Here is a 19,112-nt window from a genome sequence, read left to right on the forward strand (position 1 = left end):
CAAATTAATATAAATCATAGCAGAGCAAATTATCGAAATTCCTTTAAATACACAAAAATAACATAAAATAAGTTTAAATTCTTAAAATTCAAATTGTATAATTAATGTAAATTTCAAGGGGACTTAAATAGTTAGTTGAGACTTGAGAGAGTACCAAATAGTCTTAAATAGTTAGTTGACAGAACAACAAAGGGGACTTAAATAGTTAGTTGATATCTTTTTCTTATATTCCTTCATTTTTAAACTATCAAAATATCTTTCCAAACGTAACATGAGATAATTTAAGAGAGGCATAGGCATATAGTTTACATGAAGGACAGCTAATAAAATATGGTAAATACATCCACTTAGATTTATAATTTATTCAATGGTGATTGACTGATTTTGTAAAGAATGTACATATCTCAATGCATCTTCATTACTATAAGCTCATATATGGAGTGTATTATCTGAATATAATTTCACAATGTTTTGGATATTGAGACAAAACATACGAAAACTACAATATCCTTCCTTAGCCAACAAATCAAGAGAAAATAACTCATACAAAAACTCTAAAGAAATAGAGATGTTACTTCACATAAGCAACACAGAATTCAGCGTCTTTTACTAAGAGATCGATTATGTAACTCTAGCAATCGCCCAAGAGTTTCTAAAGACCATCTGTCCTCATTTTGGGCATAGACCTTTTGATTTAGAGAATCAATTATTATGCTGACATTGCCAAACCCATATATTTGATGGCCATTATGCATTCTACCAGGTTTAAGTTTGAACAGTAAACCATGATCCCGAGCATAGGCTTCAATGATTTCTTTCACGCTCATTTCATTCGCACCATCTGCACTGATATAGGCTGCTGCTTTCTGATGAGTCTCAAATTTCCTCTGCTCACTTACCCTGATATAATAGCTTATCTTCTCCTTCAAACCAGGTTGGACAACTTCCATGCCTTCAGCAGCCTGGTTCATCATAACAAGACCACAATTGAGCTTGTATCGAATAAGTTCATTTGCCAAAAGTTCTTTTGGAATAAGTTCTTTCCAGCCCAAAAACCATTTCAAAACTTCATTAAAGTTAGGATTTGAGCACAACCAACAATACAAAACTGTAAGCCACTTGGTAAAGAAGATATCCATCGTGTCAACCATCAGATGATCTGGGATAACTGAAGCCCAGTTCATTACCCAATAAAACTGATCAAGTTTCTGACTTGCTGGGTTCACTTGAAAGTCATCAGATACAAATACAGCCTTCAGCTTTGGTACAATAAAACGGTGCATAAGTTGTTGCCAACTATCAGAATCAAATACAGGCTTCCAAGGGGACAATATGGCATATGCAGAACCATCACTTGGATGCCACGCATCAAGAACAGTACTCAATTTGAAACGAATCGTCTGGTAGATACCCTCCAATTTGTGCCCTAGCATAGGTAGCCATGGATGCACCCATGTGTGGATAGGAATGGTCTCTTGATGTGGTTCCCAAGTACCAACTGCACTTGACAGTTTTGGCATGACTATGGTGTCTAATATAGTAGCAAGAACTGAAGAAGGAAGTAATTTTTCACTTGGCCAAAACAATATCCATAACATAAGTCATATCTTTTTTTAGTAATAAATTATTATTTTTTTTTACTAAAAAAAAGATGTGTTTTATATTATGTTGAGTTTGTTAATAAAAGATTTTTGTTGCTATTAAAAAAAACAAAGGTATTGTTGGTATTATGAAAAGTCCACGTCAAAATTCATATATTATCTTTATATATAATATAGATTTTATGATTTTCAATTTATTTTTTTGAGATAATGATGATTTTCCATATCAAAACTAATTAATTGATTTCGAATATCTTAGTCAATATACATGGGCAATGTAAATTAATTTTACAGTTAATGTCTAATAAAATTCATACATTGGATCATATGTGAGTAAATATATAGTTGGCACGAATTTTATCTAAATTAGTTATTTAAAATTATTTTAAGGTAGGTAAGTGTGCTTTGATTTAAAACTATGTTCTTCAAAACTTGAAGATTATTTATATTTTAAGGTAGTTATTTAAAACTATGTTCTTCAGAGCTTGAAAATTATTTCTTCTCAAACATATACAATTAGAGGGTGTAAAAGTTTAACTTAAATATTTGTACACTAGATTAAAATCATTTCCATTCTGAAAACAGCTGAAAATGTAAGTTTTCTTGATACTTCATCTTACCCGGTTAATGTTCTCAGAATCCCTCTAAATTATGTGGACAAAAATGTTGATGTTACTGAAACTTTCATTGTTTTTGTGAATGTTTTGAAACAATCTGAAATTGCTTCTAATCTGCATGTTGAACCAAATGTTGAAACATCTGTGAAACCTGTGTTGTTTCTGTGAGTCATGTAGATTGATGACTTTACGTCGTTACATGTTATTCTAGGCTTAATCGAGTGATATTGGAGGAAACTTGTTTTGCTAGAAAAGGAGAAAACTCATTGAATTTTTGAAAACTTTGAAGTTGGGTTCTGGTTCTGGCGCGTCGCGCGCAGAGATGTGCTTAAGGGTATTCTGCTTCGGATGTTGGCGCATCGCGCAGAGAAGGATGGCGCGTCGCGCCGTTTTGAATTTCAAAAGCAGAGGAGCAACGGTCACCTGCGCGTCGCGCAGGCACGGAAAACAAAACGAAATCAGTTTTGACCAATAACAATATCTGAGCATAATTGGCTTTTCAGCATATACAAAGAAGAAGCTAAAAAGGATATATAGAACATTTAACATTGCAAAAAAGGATAGAACAAAGCTTCTAGATATACCTTTTCAAGAGAAGCACAAGGGCCAATAATCCCTAGGTGGAAAACAGATACATTCGTTCGCCAGCTTACAAACAAGCATAATAATGTATACCAACCAGAAAAGGTACACTGAAAATAGAGAAAAGTTTACATGATCAAGAGCACAAGCAAAGAGATCTAGCACATGACCTTGATGTACAAGCTGCTTCGAAAGCCCATCATAGAATTTCACACATTTATGGTAATGTGGCACAGAATCTTTATCCAGATCTTTGTGGGAGCGAATTGGTTCCGAAAGTTGTCGGGATACAGTCTATAATATACAATAATTCGTAAGAACAGAAACAGTTGAGTGTCGTCAACCTATCAAATGAGATGGAAATCATTTTTGTCCATGACATCAGTGTTAGATAATAAAATATTGGGCTTATGCTATTTGGACCCATTAGGTTTATAGTCCACTAAGTTTTGATATATAACAATCTCTTGTAACTCTATTTTATTAATGTAATGCTATTCTATTCTTATGGAACCCTAGTAGCCTCCCTTTGTTCATTCTCTACTTTGTTTGTCTGAATCTAACATGGTATCTAGAGCTTCGTTCGATCCTCCTTGAACTGTTTGTTGCTTCCGCTCTTGAGTCCCCAAAAATTTGGGAATATATTGGTTTTGGTCTTTGAGGTTTGGTTCTCTTATTTGTTCTTTGTTGGTTATTTCGTTGTTCCTTCTATTGATTATTTTGGCATCTGCGTTTCTTAATTTAGGCTTGTGAAAGTATCGTTGGTTCAATTATAAGTTGTTGCTCGTTCTTAAAAAAATAAATAAATGGAAAGATCGGTTGATTTAAACTGGTAGTCGTTGCTCCAATTTGATTGTGATGGTATACTTTTGTCGTGTTTGTTTGTTTCGATTAGTTAGTTAATTAATGGAGCACCCGTTTTATTTTGTTTGGATACTCTCATCTTGGAAGACACCTACTTGCTTGAATATTATGAATGTCACTACTGATTTCTTGTTTATAGCTTTCAACAAATTGTCATCTTGGTCAATTAGTGGCACGCTAAGTGAAGTGGCAAGTTACATAGCATAGTTTCTTTTCTGTGAGCATGGTGTGTGCACGTCAGGTGTTTGAGGAAAGTGTTGTGTTGGATTTATTTGCTGCAAGTGGTGTTATTATGTTATTGGGATTTTGTGTTGATAGTGTATGATGTGGTTCTTTTTGAGTTGTGCTTGAGTCACTCTTCCTTCTTGGTTTATTTGTTTGAGTCTAGTTATGTGTTCGTTGTTGGTTTCAGTTTGATTTGGCTTCGTTGGTTTGATTCCATTAATTTGGAGATTTGTTTAAATGGATTTGTTTGGTGAGTCACTATAATGCTCACAATTTGTTTGTTTGGTGGGTCTAGTACTCACAATTTGGTTGTTTGGTGAGTGAGTGCTCACAATTTGATTGTTTGGTGAGTGAGTGATCACAATTTGATTTCTTCTGATTGATTGTCTTTCTAATGGTCTCTTTCTGATTGATTGCTTCTCCCCCTTTTGATTCTTGTTAGTTTGATTGCTATTCTCCCTCATTGGCTTCTTCTGTTTATTTGGTTCTCTCTCTATTTGGTTCTTATCTTTGATTGTCTCTCTCTATTGTTTCTTCCAATTGATTGCATTGCACTTCTCTCTGTCAATTCTTTTGTTTGATTGCTTCTCTCGATGTTTTCTTATGTCTGATTGCTTCTCTCTCTAATGATTTCTCTTCTGTTGGATTGCTCCTCTCTATTTGTTCTTCTATTTGTTGGATTGCTCCTCTCTATTTGTTCTTCTATTTTGGTTGCTTCTCTTTCTATTTACCGATTCTTCTGTTCGGTGGTTTGGTTCTTCTTTATGTTGATTTGGATTAGTTTGTACTTTGTATGATTTGGTTCAATTTGGATCGGAACAATTTGGTTTGGTAAAGTTTGGATTTGTTGGATTGGTTTGGATTTGGTTAGCTTGGATTGAATTGGATGATGAATTGGTTTTATTTGGTGTCTCTCTTTGATGATCTATTTATCTGATGGTTTCTCTCTTTGGATGCTACTTCTCTCTCGGATGATTACTCACTTTGGTTGCTTCTCTCAATTGGTTAGTTATTAGTTGGGTTGGTTTATTTTCTGGGTTAATTTGTAACAAGCTTAAAGCTTAGTAAGCTTTAGCTTGAGGGGTAGTGTTATAAGTTTATTTTATTTGTTAGATATTTTTAGTATTTTGTTTCACAAACTCACAATGCTTCTTGTTGATGCATCATGAGTTTGAGGGTGGGTGTTAGATAATAAAATATTGGGCTTATGCTATTTGGACCCATTAGGTTTATAGTCCACTAAGTTTTGATATATAACAATCTCTTGTAACTCTATTTTATTAATGTAATGCTATTCTATTCTTATGGAACCCTAGTAGCCTCCCTTTGTTCATTCTCTACTTTGTTTGTCTGAATCTAACAATCAGTAGTAAATGAAATACCTAAAACTATGTTCGTAAACAGTCAAATACACTTCCCTGATATAGGCAATGATAAAATAGAGGCCAATCATTATCATTTTAAACTAGCCACAATACTCAGCGGCAGCGCCGTGCTGGTGCACCTCGCCTCCCGCTGATCACCTGGCACCGGCCACGGATCTCCCTGCAACTCATCTAAAACCTGCAAAAACAAACCAACCCGCAACTCACACACAATTCAATTCATCAATACCAATGTTTTCAAATTGCGGCTACAGCATAGCAAAATTTAAACAAATCAATATTATTCCGCAAGTCCAATGTTGTCAATAGTTGATTGCAGAAAATAGCAGTTTGTTCAAATTCCACCACACAACAATATCATAGCGCCTATTTGGCAGCATTTTATAAGAAATAGTGAATCATGGAACAATTGCAATTTGTTCAAATAAACCAAACCATTGTTTTCCGTTATTTTCCACCCACAACTCTGATCAACACTAACAAACTTTTAATCACAGACTAAAGTCATTAAACCAAGCAAATTACTGAAGTAAGCGTGAATTCACACTCGGACACCGGAAGCAAAAACCTCGAAATACTCTCCGACGAAAGTCCGTCCCTTGCACTGGAAACAACACCAACTGCCATCGTCCCCCAAAATGATGGAAACCACCATCTCAACCAAACGAAAATAGCACGCCATGCATATTTCTTTAGCAACACTACAAGAGAAGATGTGATTGTGTGTTTCTAGTGCATTGAAGCAAGTTACCTCTCATTTCAAATGAATTGTTGAGTTACTACAAGATAAGGCTATGATGTACTTTCAAAGGTTATGTTTATTATTCCTTAATTAATGTGATGATGGACAAATCAAATACATAGGATAAAATGTACATTCTTGTTAAAATATGATGCACATTTCTAGAAGCTCAATGAAATATATTAAATTAAAATAAAATAAGGATACAATAAAATCTTGGGGGGACTAGACCAAAACCCAAGATGTAAGAATCTTTCTGCCTCATTAAAAACCTTGATGAAGGAAAAAAGAGTGCAGAGATAGAACAAGCATTCAAACCTAAACAACAAAATACAAGGGAAATCACTTCAATTGTTTTTAAACTAAGTGAATCACACAGACAAAGAAACCATTAGAAATGGAGGACCTTAGATAACAAATTACAACAACTTCTTACTTATCATTACAACAACAACAGGGTTTGAATAAAAATCACAACAGTAACACCCCCAAGCGTAGTCCAACCTTCAACAATTGCATCAGTGCACCTGCAGACACATAATTAACTAAAAATTGGTGAACAACAATAAAGGCTCAAAACATTTAGAGTAAGAACAGAGTCAAAGAGTGATATGAAAATAATTGCATTTCTGAGGTTAGAAAGAAAATCAATCTATCAGATTCATCACATTGGTACATTTCTAACAAAGCCATTTACAAATAATGTACTCCATTTACTTTTGTTAATCTAAAAAATGAAACAACAGAAACCAAAAGAAAATTCATTCAAAAAGAGAAGAAGAAGAAGAAGAAGAAGAAAAGAAACCAAATAAAATTAAATTAGCAGAGATTTTGAGAAATGTGGGTACAATTTTGGACCTTGTTGCACTTGTTATTGTCTCACATTCTTCCATTAAGAGGGGACAATTAACTATTTCTAGGGTCTGTAATTTGGCAAGACGAGACATTCCTTCGGGCAGGTAAGCTATAATTTCACAGTAATAAATGGTGATGTGCTGAAGTGAGGAGAGGTTCAAAATCCAATCTGGCAATGCCTTTAGTTCTGAACACTTCCAAAATTCAATTTTTTGGAGGGAAGGAAGATAGTTGACGAATGTCTCCATATTGGAACTACGGAATTGTAGTCTCTTGTCAAGGTTTGGAAAAGTAGGCACACGGTTCAACATTGGACATTCGTCAATTGTTCTAAAGATGGGAAGAATGTTTCAGACAAAAATGGTTCTTCATAATATATGTACTCCAGTTCAGGAAGGTGACTTAAACTCACAGACCTAAGGAACTGAAGACGTTCCATTGGTGGGAGATACTTCAAACCTTCACAATTATGGAGAGTGATGTCAACAATATTGGAAAGTGGAGAAAGCCAATTTGAAAAATGTTCACCCTTGTATCGCTCTCCCATGTCCAATTTTCTAAATCCAGATGTCGTTTTTTTCTCTTCAAGGACTTTTGCATCAGTAATCTCAAATGCTTCAAATTGATTAACTTTGAGACATGTTTGGTAGAAATTTCAAATTCTTCACATGTATTCAATATTAGCCTTTGCAAGCTTAGTGATAATAGAAGCATGACCTTGACCAAGGATCAATATCAGAACCTGATGATGCTGCTTAAGAAGACAGGTTCAGAAAACATGACTAAGAGAGGTAATTCCTATGTTGCCAACTACATCTGTTTTTGCTTACATTAAACAAAATGAAATTATTCATATTCCTATAGTAGTGAATTTTCCTAATGGTAATGTAATAGCTGCATGCATAAGTGGAGCTGTGGAGAAATAAAGATATCTAATGTATTTGCCTCAGTTTGAAGTCACTCTAAACTAAGTATCAAAATTGTGTAATGAACAAAATTGCAATTTGATATTTGAGACTAATAGATGTGTGATACAGGCAAAGAAGGATTTGAAGAGGATTGGTTTGGCTAAGGAGTTTGTTGCTAAGGGTCCAGATAAGAATGTAGTGCCACCAAAAATATTTGTGACATCTTAGGCTTAGACACCTTTCTCATGATAGAATGGAATGCATGTGGTGATGCTGTGACGGTGATACCACCAAAGCCACCATTGACGAGCACAGCCACACATGCAATGTCGTCACTGCTTCCGTTAACTTCTCCGCCACAGATGTACCCTATGGGCCTCCCCATCTGACTTTAGTTAGGTATATAAATCAGACAAAAATCATTTTAGCTAGTCACTATATGAGTTTGTATCAAGGTTAAAATTGCAAGAAATAGCTTTTTAAGGAAAGATAACAAATCCAAAACTCATGTCGATTCACCAGGAACAATTTTCCAAATCCACTGTCTTTGAAAATTTGGATCCAAAATACGAATTTATTATACATTACCGATCCGATTCCAACTATCCACCAATTAGAACACAACACAAGTAGATCATTCATGGAAAAGTTGTAGAACAGATCAATCAATCAGCCTCTTATGTTCAAGCACAATAACATTACAATTAAAGACAAGGAAAATATTCATCAATGATAATTAAGAAAAACATCAACAGCCTTTTCACGCATCTTCTCCATGCTTCCATTTCTTATATTGAGCAAGCTAGCTAGCTGAATATAACTCTTCTGGAATATGGCCAAAAGAAAAGCTTTTCCCCCTTCCAGTTTCACCTGTAATTAAGCATTCAAATAATCAGTTTTTTCATGCTAAAATAACAATTTAAAAAAATTTACCTTAAACTTGAAACTACAAATAAGTAAGTGAATTGCAAGTATAAATTAGAGCCAAAAAAATAATTAAAAACTGTTTCAAAAGGTTTAAATAATGGAATCTATTTACTTTCAAAAATCGACAAAACTAAACAATAGAGACCAAAAATACTAGTAGTTGTTTTAAGAAGAAATGTGTACCTTTCTAATCTCACTCACTTTTTATGATTATGTTTGGGATTTGAGCAATTTTAGGCCAAGTTGCACTTGTTTCTGTCCGGCATGCTTCACCTAAGAGTGGACATACAATGATTTCTAAGGTGCGTAAGTTGGTAAGACGATGCATTCCTTTGGGCAGCAATACCAGATCTGTGCAATTGTCTATCTTGATGTGCTGAAGTGATAAGATGTTGCATATCCAATCTGGCAATGCCTTTAGATCCATACAAAATTGAAAGGTGATTTTTTGGAGAGAAGAAAAACGGATGAGGTCATCTTTAAACCATATTTCAATTACTTGAAAATATTGACTTGAAAGATCGTCAAACTCAAGATTCTCAAGAGAAGTACAATTTTTCAACCAATCTTGTGGGACGTTTTTCATATCCACAATGGTTTCATTAATGCGCAAGGATTTGAGCATGGAAAGAGGAGTGCAACCAATCGAGTATTGTGAAGCTGCACTACATAGTGTTGCTTGCAATATCTTTACACTGCAGTAATTCAATGACAAGCTCTTAATGTTTGGAAAAGTAGGCATGCAAGTCAGCATCCGACACTCTCTAACTGCCAATTTAGATAGACAAGGAAACTGAGGCAACAAGAGATGATGTGAAGAGTTAATATCATTTAAATCATCTCCCATCCTTTTCCATCCCCTCAGCTTATCACATTTATAAATGTGTAGGCTCTCCAAAGATGGGAAGAATGATTCATGAAGAATAGGCTCTTCGTAATATATGTACTCCAAATAATTAATGCAGCGTAACTTAAGTGACTTAAGGAAAGGAAGACGTTCCACTGGTGGGAGGTATCGGAAAGCTTTGCAATAACTAAGAGATATTTCAACAATATTTGTGAGTGGAGAAATCCATTTGGAAAAAATCACACCTTTGTGATGATGTATACTCAATTTATCAAATCTAACTGGTTGCTCATCTTTGAAGGTCTGAGTATTAATCTCAAGATGTCTCAAATTGATTAATTTTGAGATAACTTTTGTAGAAAGTACAACTTCAGCACCAATTCCCAATGAAACTTTTATTGTTTGTAAACAAAATAGATTGCCTATAGATTTGGAACCACTTTCTAGTCCCCCACACTCTAACAAGTGAAGATATCTTAAATGCTTCAATTTTCCAATGTAACCAAAAAGCTTGCTCAAATATAAATACTTTAGTTTCAAGACACGTAAGTATTTAAATGTTGAAATAATTGTCAATTCATCTTCATGGCATATCTTTTGGCCATAGGAAGTAAACATAATCAAAGTTCGCAGCCTACTAGCATCCAATGATTCCAACAAACAAACTGCATCTGATTCCACTGATACATGCACTGGTCTTCCTATAATTTTTTTTGCCTTATTGTCCAAGTAACAACAATCATTTCCAGCAACTTGTCACTAGTAGAAAAATGACTTTTGGTTTAGAGATTCCACTACTGGTATGTGAATACCAGTAGTGAAATACATTTGATAAAAGGATTCCACTACTGATATTTTAATACCGGTAGTGAAAAGTTCAGAGACAAGGGATTTCACTACTGGCTTTCTTAAATCCGTAGTGAAAAGTAGACACGGTGGCAATGTTGTAATTATGTTGAAATTTGTTTTAATTGGATTTCACTACTGATTTGGTCTTCAACGGTAGTGGAATCCCTTAACTTAGAATGTATACCCTTTTCTTCTCATTCTCTCGTACGCGAAATCTTTCTCACTCAAAACCCTAAAACTATTTCCCTTCCCCTTAAACTCGAATCGAAAGGCATCATTATCAGATCAGAACAGAACAAGTTCGCTCCCCCCAAAATTAAAACCCTAACCTTCGAACAACCTCTCACCGCTACGCCACCGATCCCTATTTTCCCTCTTCAATCTATCAAAGGTACCTAATTCATCTCTTTAATTTAAATTCTTGTTAATCTCGTTCCAATTTCTTGTCTCCACGATTAATTCAATTTCCTCTCTCAATTCGGAATTTTGTTGTAGAACAACAGAATGAGTAGACGCTCCAGCAGAACCGTCTATGTTGGTAATCTACCTGGCGATATCCGTGAAAGAGAAGTTGAAGATTTGTTTATGAAGGTTCTTTTCTGCTTCTTTTTATTTTATTTTATTTTATTTTATTTGCATTCTGATCTCGAATTATGCTCCTTCTCACTAGTTAGGGTTTTGATTTTTAACTGTTGGGTGATTTTCTGAAATTAATATTACCTTAATCTACAATTTGAAATTCAAAGACATCAACTTGCTATGATTTATACCTACATTGGCTTATATTCCTTGTTAATTTCACTTTTGTAGTATGGACACATAACTCACATTGACCTAAAGGTTCCACCAAGGCCTCCTGGTTATGCATTTGTAGAGGTCAGTTTGGAGCTACATAGTTTATGTATCATTCTGTTTTTTTTTTTCTTTCGTTGTGTTCGTTTCTAATAGATGACTGATTTTTGTAGTTTGAAGATTATCAAGATGCTGAGGATGCAATTCGCGGGCGTGATGGCTATGATTTTGATGGGCACCGGTTACGGGTTGGTTACTTATACCTTACAATTAAATTCTTTAATTTTATGATAACCTTAATTACTTCTGTCAGAAGTGGGGAGGTGATGATCGCAGTGCCTAATATTGTTTAAACTCACATCTTTATAGGTGGAGGCTGCTCATGGTGGTCGTGGTACTGGTAATTCATCTTCAAGAGATCGATATAGTAGTCACACCAATGGCCGGGGTGGACGTGGAGTATCCAGACGTTTTGAATATCGCGGTGTGTAGGCTTTTTGGAACATTTATTCGGTTTTATCTTAGGATGTTTTGGTATGCTTCTGAAATCTTTGCGTCCTCTTTGCAGTTCTAGTCAATGGGTTGCCCTCTTCTGCATCCTGGCAGGATCTTAAGGTGAAATAGGATGTTCTTTACCATTTTATCAGATAATTTATTTGGGAGCTTATTGATAATGTCTTGATAACTGTTTTCTTAAAATGCAGGATCACATGCGAAAAGCAGGGGATGTTTGCTTTTCACAAGTTTTTCATGATGGAAGGGGTACGGGACATTCAGATGACTTTTTTCGCCAGGGTAAATCCTCACATCGTTCGCCAGCTAAATCTCCAGCAAGATCAGTTTCTCGTTCTCGCTCGAGATCTAGATCCCGTTCTTTATCAGGGTATGTAATGCTAAATGTTTAAATATGTACATGTCTGTATTAATGCCTAAAATAATTCAGTCATAATAGTAAAGGTTATGACCATTGAGTGCTGATTTTGTTGGTTGTATATACTTACAAGCTTCATGCTGGAAGCACATGGTTGTAGATTTAAGATTTCTAAGAACTGCGTCAGACACAAACAATGTAGTGTTTATCATGACTGAATTTTATTATTTTCTCTCACCATGTGATGATTTTCTGTTGTAAACAGCACAAGATCATTGATAGCGTGCTTGCTCGAGGGGAGAGGCTGGACAGTTTAGTTGAGAAGAGTTCTGATCTTAGTGCAGCGTCGCAGGTAAGTAATACAGCTCTTGTTTTGCAACTCTGCCCTCTGGGATTGTCCCATGAGGACATATGATGTGGTTACGTACATTCAGATATTTGTTATTTCTCCAACTCTTCTCGTTTTTCACTACTAAAGCTTTGGTGTATGTGGTTATGGTATTCATTATGCATGTATTATTGCATTTTGTTCCTGTTATTAATGTCATTGTTGGTTAGATTTCTAGTGCTGCTTTTATTTAAGTGATTACGTGATGATAGGAAATAAATCATATTAAGGAGCTTACGATGATAGCTATTTAGAATTATACTTAAAACTGTATGGTAGTGGATGTTCTAAGATAGTACAGTACACCATAAAAGAACAATCTTATAAGGCAAAGAACAATCTCATGGTTGACTACATAACACAGGTAAAGAACAATCTGATCTGATGCTTTTGCTTGCTGTAGAATTTTATTTTGTACTAGCATTTGCAGATTGGAATCTCATGGTTAATCATTCATTTATTCATAATTTTGTCTTTAATTGCAGATTAATTGGTGAAAGATCAGGATAACTATTCATATACATACATACTAGCTGCCTACTTGAGCATGCATGCGCTGAAACTATAAGGTAACAAACAATCATACGCTCCATTCTGATTAAAGTAAGGGAAAATAATAGAGGATTTATACTGATTTAAGTAACAAAAGTTATGCTTTTTAAGGAAGAGGAAATGAAATGGTGATTTTCAACCTCGGGTTCTCAATGCATCAGAGCTTTTTGGAGCTTCTTGTTGTTATTGTTGCAGTTCTGGATCTTCTGATGCATGGTGATTTTCATTGGTTCCTCTTTCTTTTCTTTTTTGTTTTGTTTTGTTTTCTTCAATGTAGTAGATGAGATGAGACAATGGTTCTCTCTTCTTATCCTTAAAAACTTGTCTGTTTCTTTTCATATTTATTTTTGTCTTTTTTCTATTTGTTGTCTGCATGTATAGGTAGCCATTACATTTCTATTTCTCATTAATGTTTTTGTTTTCCCTATCTACAAATACTGGATGGTTTTCATCTTCATGTTTTGCTGTGTTTCTTTGTTTGCTTCAATATCAACTCCTATTTCTCTTTTTTGGTTTGTTTTACCTTGTTTTGTTAATGGTGTTGCAGGAAAATATTTAAGTTTGAATATATACTAAGTTGTGAATGGCATCAACATCGTGTGTTACTAAGAGTCCGTTACCCATGAAAGAGACAGCTTTGAGCCATGGAGAATATCCTCCTGCTATGGCAACATATGAAGAGGTTGTAGATAATCCAAAGCTCTTCATGCTTAGCTTGGAGAAGCTCCATGCTCTAATGTGCACCAAGTTCATGTAAGCTCCCTGGATTTATAAACTACTAGAAATTGTGACTTTGTTTAATTTTCTTAAGATGTGGAAAATTCAAGTATATCATGTTAAATTCCTTGTTCTTTGTATATATTTTGATAAGTGATGCATCATGCATTTGTTTCTGCTCTATCTAATCAAGTTGGCATTCTTTAGTTTTGACATTGGGTTTAAGATAATAGTTCTATGGTGAGGTAGGCATTATAATGTTACAATGTCTTCAAAAGGGTGTCAATTATAATTTATAGTTAAATTTACCAGGCAATGAGACTCATTTATAGGTTGTATAATTAATTTACCAGGCAATGAGACTCATTGATGGTGTCTGCTACATGTTGGTGTTTTTTGTTTTGTGTTTGTATCAGCTGCATGAACATTGTGCAGACAAGATTCAAAGTATATCTCTTTGCCCTCACCAAGGATGAGGAATTCTGAACAGCTTGGTTTGGGCTTTCTCTTGTTCTGTTAATTTATTACTTTCCTTTGTTATGATTCTTTCACTATTTTTTCTTTGGGGTCTGTGATGAAATTTGGTCTTAAACATGTTACAAAACTACACCACTACTAATATGCAGGCACAGGAAGCTACAAAAAAACGAAAAAAATAAAAAATAAAACTAACATACCACTACTGATATTTATAACAATCAGTAGTGAAAACTAACATACCACTACGGGTATTTGTAATTACCCGTAGTGGAATCCTCAATTCTAAAAAAAAAAATGGAATAGCATACATACCACTACCGGTATTTACAAATACCGGTAGTGGAATCCCAGATTCTAAAAAAAAAAAAAATGAAAACCATACATACCACTACCGGTATTTGTAAATACCGGTAGTGGAATCCCAGACTCTAAAAAAAAAAAATGAAAACTATACATACCACTACCGGTATTTACAAATACCGGTAGTGGAATCCCAGACTCTAAAAAAAAAAAAATGAAAACCATACATACCACTACGGATATTGAAAATACCCGTAGTGGAATCTCATACATACCACTACCGGTATTTGTAAAAACCGTCGTGGAATCCTCATAAATTTAATTAATAATACAGTAGAAACCTGACATACCACGACGGGTATAAAAAGACCCGTCGTGGAAAGTATTGACTTACAACGACGAGTGTGTTTACTACCGGCCGCGGCCAGTAGTGGAATCCCTATTTGGCCGGTAGTGGAATCCCCTTTCTGCACTAGTGTGTGTTGCAAGATCGTGCATTAAATCGTGCATTTTAAAACAGTTTATATCACCATCTTCATTCAATTTTGCATCTTGGAAGAATGATTTCATCAAGAAAATATTAACAAATTGGTTACCAACATCTTCCATGCATTGCCCTTCGACTGAACATTCAAGATAACCATGTGCCATCCACATTTGAATCAACTCACCCTTCTTAAATTCCCAATCCTTAGGATATAAAGAACAATAAGAAAAACACTGTTTTTGTTGAGGTGACAAGTTTCGGTAACCCAATTTTAGGACCGGCATGATGCTATCTTTTTCCTCGCACAATTTCCAAAAGTCACCTCGCAAGACATGACCCCATTCATTTTCTTCTCTTTTATTCTTTAATATGCCTCCCAATGATCTAATTGCTAATGGAACGCCTCTGCACTTTTCTGCTATCTTCTTGCCGGTTGATTCGAGAGTTCGATTCACTCCAGTGGTATCATCCCTAAATGCAATATTCTTTAATAAACTCCAAGAGTCTTCTAGAATCAACCCATTCAAAGCATTGGGGACACATACACCCATGGTTTGAGCCACAGTTCTACTACGAGTAGTCACTATAACCTTACTTCCTTGAGCACCACACATCAAGCAAGTCCACAATTTATCCCACTTTTCAAAACTATCGTTCCAAATGTCATCTAGGACTAACAAGTATCTCTTACCGGATAAATTTCCACCAAGCATATTTTGCAAGGTGTCCAATGATAATGTATCATCAATTTTTTTCTTGGTTAGTGACTCCAACATGTTCTTCACAATAGTTTTGACATCAAAGTTATCAGAGACACATACCCACATAGTCTTATCAAACAAATTTTGAACTTGGTCGTCACTATATACCAACTGAGCAAGAGTTGTCTTTCCCAAACCACCCATCCCAACAATAGCCGCCAAAGAAACATTCTGATCTCCATGGGATTGTCTCAACAAGTTTACAATCTTCTCTTTGTCATCATCTCTTCCAATGATATTTGATTCTAACACATAAGAACTGGTTTCCCTCCATTCATTGTTAGGTTTCTCAACAACCACAACATTGGAGTTTAGAATCAACACATACATATCTCTCACCACATCATCAAACATTTTTTGTATTTTCTCAATCTCATTAGCCATGTTATGGCGGAAAGCAAATTTGTTTGGAGAGAATGGATTAAGTACCTTTTTTACTTTGTTTTGATGAGGTTCATCCCTTTTTTGTATCATATCTTGAATAAGAAATTCATCTAGCAAGTCATCTGCAGGAATAAGCACATCTTTAAGCCTTCTTACCCAGTTTTGGACGGCATGACTTTGGTCTTGTGTTGTCCTCAGCATCAAGCAACACAGCTCTAATAGATTCAACTGTGTTCTTAAGCCTTTCCAATTCATCCATGACACCATTAATCCGTCCAAATTCACGTATGGCAGCAGAAGCCAACCTGACAAAAGAAATTTTCAGCATACCAACTAACTGTTTACATTTTGATAATTGTCTTCTAGTTCTAGTAATATAAACAACCGTGTATGATATGATATATAAAAGATTGAATACTAAGTAACCTGTTAATGAGGGTAGTAGCAACACCATATGGAATTTTCTCAGCCATTCTTCAAATCAACAAAAATATGAAAACACAATTGAAAAAGTTGCTATAAGTTTGGTAATGAGAAAGAATGGAATAAGAAAATGGAGTGTGACAGATAATATATTAATATGAAAAATAACAATAGTTAATCAGGCATGTAGCCGTTGTGTCCCCCCACCTCATGATGCCTCACATGGCTCCGCAAAGGGTTCTTTCTTTCCAATTAAATTTACACACCTTTGTTTTATAACCATCAATGATAAATACAAAGTATCTCTTATTATTTTATATTATTTTATTTACACACCATGAAATCATATGCTTAGTTTTTGTTTGACTGCAATCACATGCTCAGTTGAAAGTAACTTGTCGCTAAAAAATATAGTGCCCTTTACATTAGCTGTGTCCGTGTCCCGTTTTTTATGTTAGCAGTATCAAGTGTCTTAAAAAATATATTAAAATTTGTATTGAAATTAAAATATTGACTACCCAACATTACAAGATATTACTACTATTTTTCATTCCTTAACACGCATACATAAATTGCTACCTCTATCTTTTAACATAACACTCGAATATGCATCTAGGCAGTCAAGGAATGGCGTTAACGAAGTTCTGAAGTCGGCTAACTAGAATCATGCAAATAATCTCTCTGCTCAATGATGAAGTGTAGACCAATGTCCCTCTAGTGCAGATTGGTTCAGGCAAGTTAAACCGTGCATCTGGAACAGAATGTCTGATCAATATCCAAGTTATGTCACCATTATTGAAGTGTGTAGTACAAAAGCCATAGCTCAAATGTTGAATACGGGAAGAAAAACATCCCAGTTGTACCTCTTGAATGAAGACTTCAACTAATCAAAAGTCATGCATCCTTCTTAGCACGAGTCAAGCATCCGGAGCAAGGTGTATCAAATGTACAACTCAGACCGTACCCCATGGTACAGTACATTTGATAACTACGCCCATTTGTTGAAGTGCGTCACACACAAACCATTAAAAATGTATCCGTGTTCTTTATCGCTTTTCATAGTTTTTGCTTTTGTGTGTTTAATTGCTTATCTCAATTGTTTTGGTTGCTTTATTCATTTGCTTCACACACTAAAGATTATTGATGTGGTTTCTTTGGATTCACAACAGTGATAACTTAGAATGTGTTGTATTTGCCTCAGTTCGAAGTCACTCTAAACTCAGTATCAAATTGTGTAAAGAACAAATTTGCAATTTGATATTTGAGACTAATAGATGAGTCATACAGTGATGTAGGAAGATTTCTTCGGTATTTTATTATTTTAGTTTTATTATATTTTAGGTGGATTTCTTATTTTTATATTTCACCTAGATTAGTTATTTTTATATTTTAGGTAGATTTGTTATTTTTATTTAGTTAGGTTTGTTATTTTTATTTTTACAATCTTTTAGAAGATTTGTTATTTTTATTTTTTTCACTACTATTTAAGCTAAACTATTGTAATTTTGAAGGCAAACATTTTGATTCAATAAAATTATAGAGAATTTTCTCAAATTTGGTGGATTACAAATTACTCTTTCCGGTGGATTTCGAAAATCTGGTGGATTACAGAACTTTATCTGACAGGTTTGTCGAGCTTGTGAACCTGTGTTCCATGATAGGATTAGCTCTTGTTTTTCCTCCACGCTTCCGTACTGCGTCAGTTGGTATCAGAGCAGGTTTCTCCTTTTCTTTTCCTAACGTGATCAGATGGGAGATCAACCGGTGATGAAAGCATAGTTTTACGGTGCCATGACGTCTTTAACTCCGGCCAACACAGCTCTGACAACACAGGTGACAACCTTATCCAATAACAACTGAAACTACAACATCAATAGAAACAATAACAACAACAGAAACGGCGACAACAACCGCAACAACCCATCTACTGATGACTCGAGTGCTGAGGATGAGGAAGTTGTGTCCGAAAAGGGAGGTGAAGAGACTCCAACTAGGATAAAAAAAAATTGTCTTGTGCAAGTCTGGCGATCCACAACTTGATGTCGACCTACCTGTGGCGGCTCCATCTAAGCCAGATGTATTTGTGCGAAATCCGGCAACAACCTCACCGCCACTAGAACCTCCGGACACTAGGATGTAGGCGGCGACTTCCATCTCAGCAAAACTGCCGCATCACAGCCGTCACATTGAACTCAAGGATTTGCTTGTAGATCGGGTTCAATTCGGGTTTTACCTTAAATCTTAAAGTTTAGGCACTAGCTCAAGCATGTTAACTGAGTTGGGTCAAATACCCTTGAGCAAGTTATCAGAGACACATACCCACATTAAATTATGAAAATACGCTTGTATTCTATGATCATTGTATACCAATTAAGCAAGTGTTGTCTTTCCTAAACAACCAATCCCAACGTACAATAGCAACCAAAGAGACATTTTGATCTCCATGTTGCTGTCTCAACAAGTTTACAATCTTCTCTTTGTCATCTTCTCTTCCAATGATATCTGATTCTATCACTCGTGAAGTACTAGTTGTTCACAGTTTTTTGATCATTGTA

The 19,112-nt window shown here is 35.1% G+C and overlaps 2 protein-coding genes and 1 pseudogene across 14 annotated transcripts; 1 reads left to right on the plus strand and 2 right to left on the minus strand.

Annotated features, from left to right (window-relative positions):
* Nucleotides 1-419: 419 nt before the first annotated feature.
* LOC123886935 (septin and tuftelin-interacting protein 1 homolog 1-like) lies at nt 420-1,598 on the minus strand. The gene has a single exon (XM_045936200.1). It carries the CDS (start codon nt 1,596-1,598, stop codon nt 597-599), a length of 1,002 nt encoding a protein of 333 aa, XP_045792156.1. The 3' UTR covers nt 420-596.
* Nucleotides 1,599-8,293: 6,695 nt separating this feature from the next.
* LOC123882950 lies at nt 8,294-16,987 on the minus strand (annotated as a pseudogene).
* Nucleotides 10,597-17,900, plus strand: LOC123882949 (serine/arginine-rich-splicing factor SR34-like). Of its 13 annotated transcripts, XR_006800066.1 has the most exons (12): nt 10,600-10,793; nt 10,898-10,993; nt 11,213-11,278; nt 11,368-11,442; nt 11,564-11,678; nt 11,763-11,809; nt 11,899-12,077; nt 12,331-12,417; nt 12,666-12,817; nt 12,939-13,022; nt 13,117-13,221; nt 13,553-14,262. XR_006800066.1 is itself a non-coding variant. In XM_045931609.1 (9 exons), the coding sequence occupies exons 2-8, from the start codon at nt 10,907-10,909 to the stop codon at nt 12,380-12,382; spliced, it is 621 nt and encodes a 206-aa protein (XP_045787565.1). In that variant the 5' UTR covers nt 10,600-10,793; nt 10,898-10,906; the 3' UTR covers nt 12,383-12,417; nt 13,553-14,262. The 13 variants fall into 13 exon arrangements, 3 of the variants coding, with proteins under 3 accessions (XP_045787565.1, XP_045787566.1, XP_045787563.1); XR_006800070.1 differs by having other exon boundaries at nt 10,597-10,793; nt 10,906-10,993; nt 12,331-12,817; XR_006800064.1 differs by adding an exon at nt 17,174-17,900 and having other exon boundaries at nt 12,331-13,022; nt 13,553-13,758.
* Nucleotides 17,901-19,112: the final 1,212 nt, after the last annotated feature.

Source organism: Trifolium pratense, linkage group LG5 (genome assembly GCF_020283565.1).
Source record: "Trifolium pratense cultivar HEN17-A07 linkage group LG5, ARS_RC_1.1, whole genome shotgun sequence".
In the NCBI taxonomy this organism is placed as follows: Eukaryota; Viridiplantae; Streptophyta; class Magnoliopsida; order Fabales; family Fabaceae; genus Trifolium; species Trifolium pratense.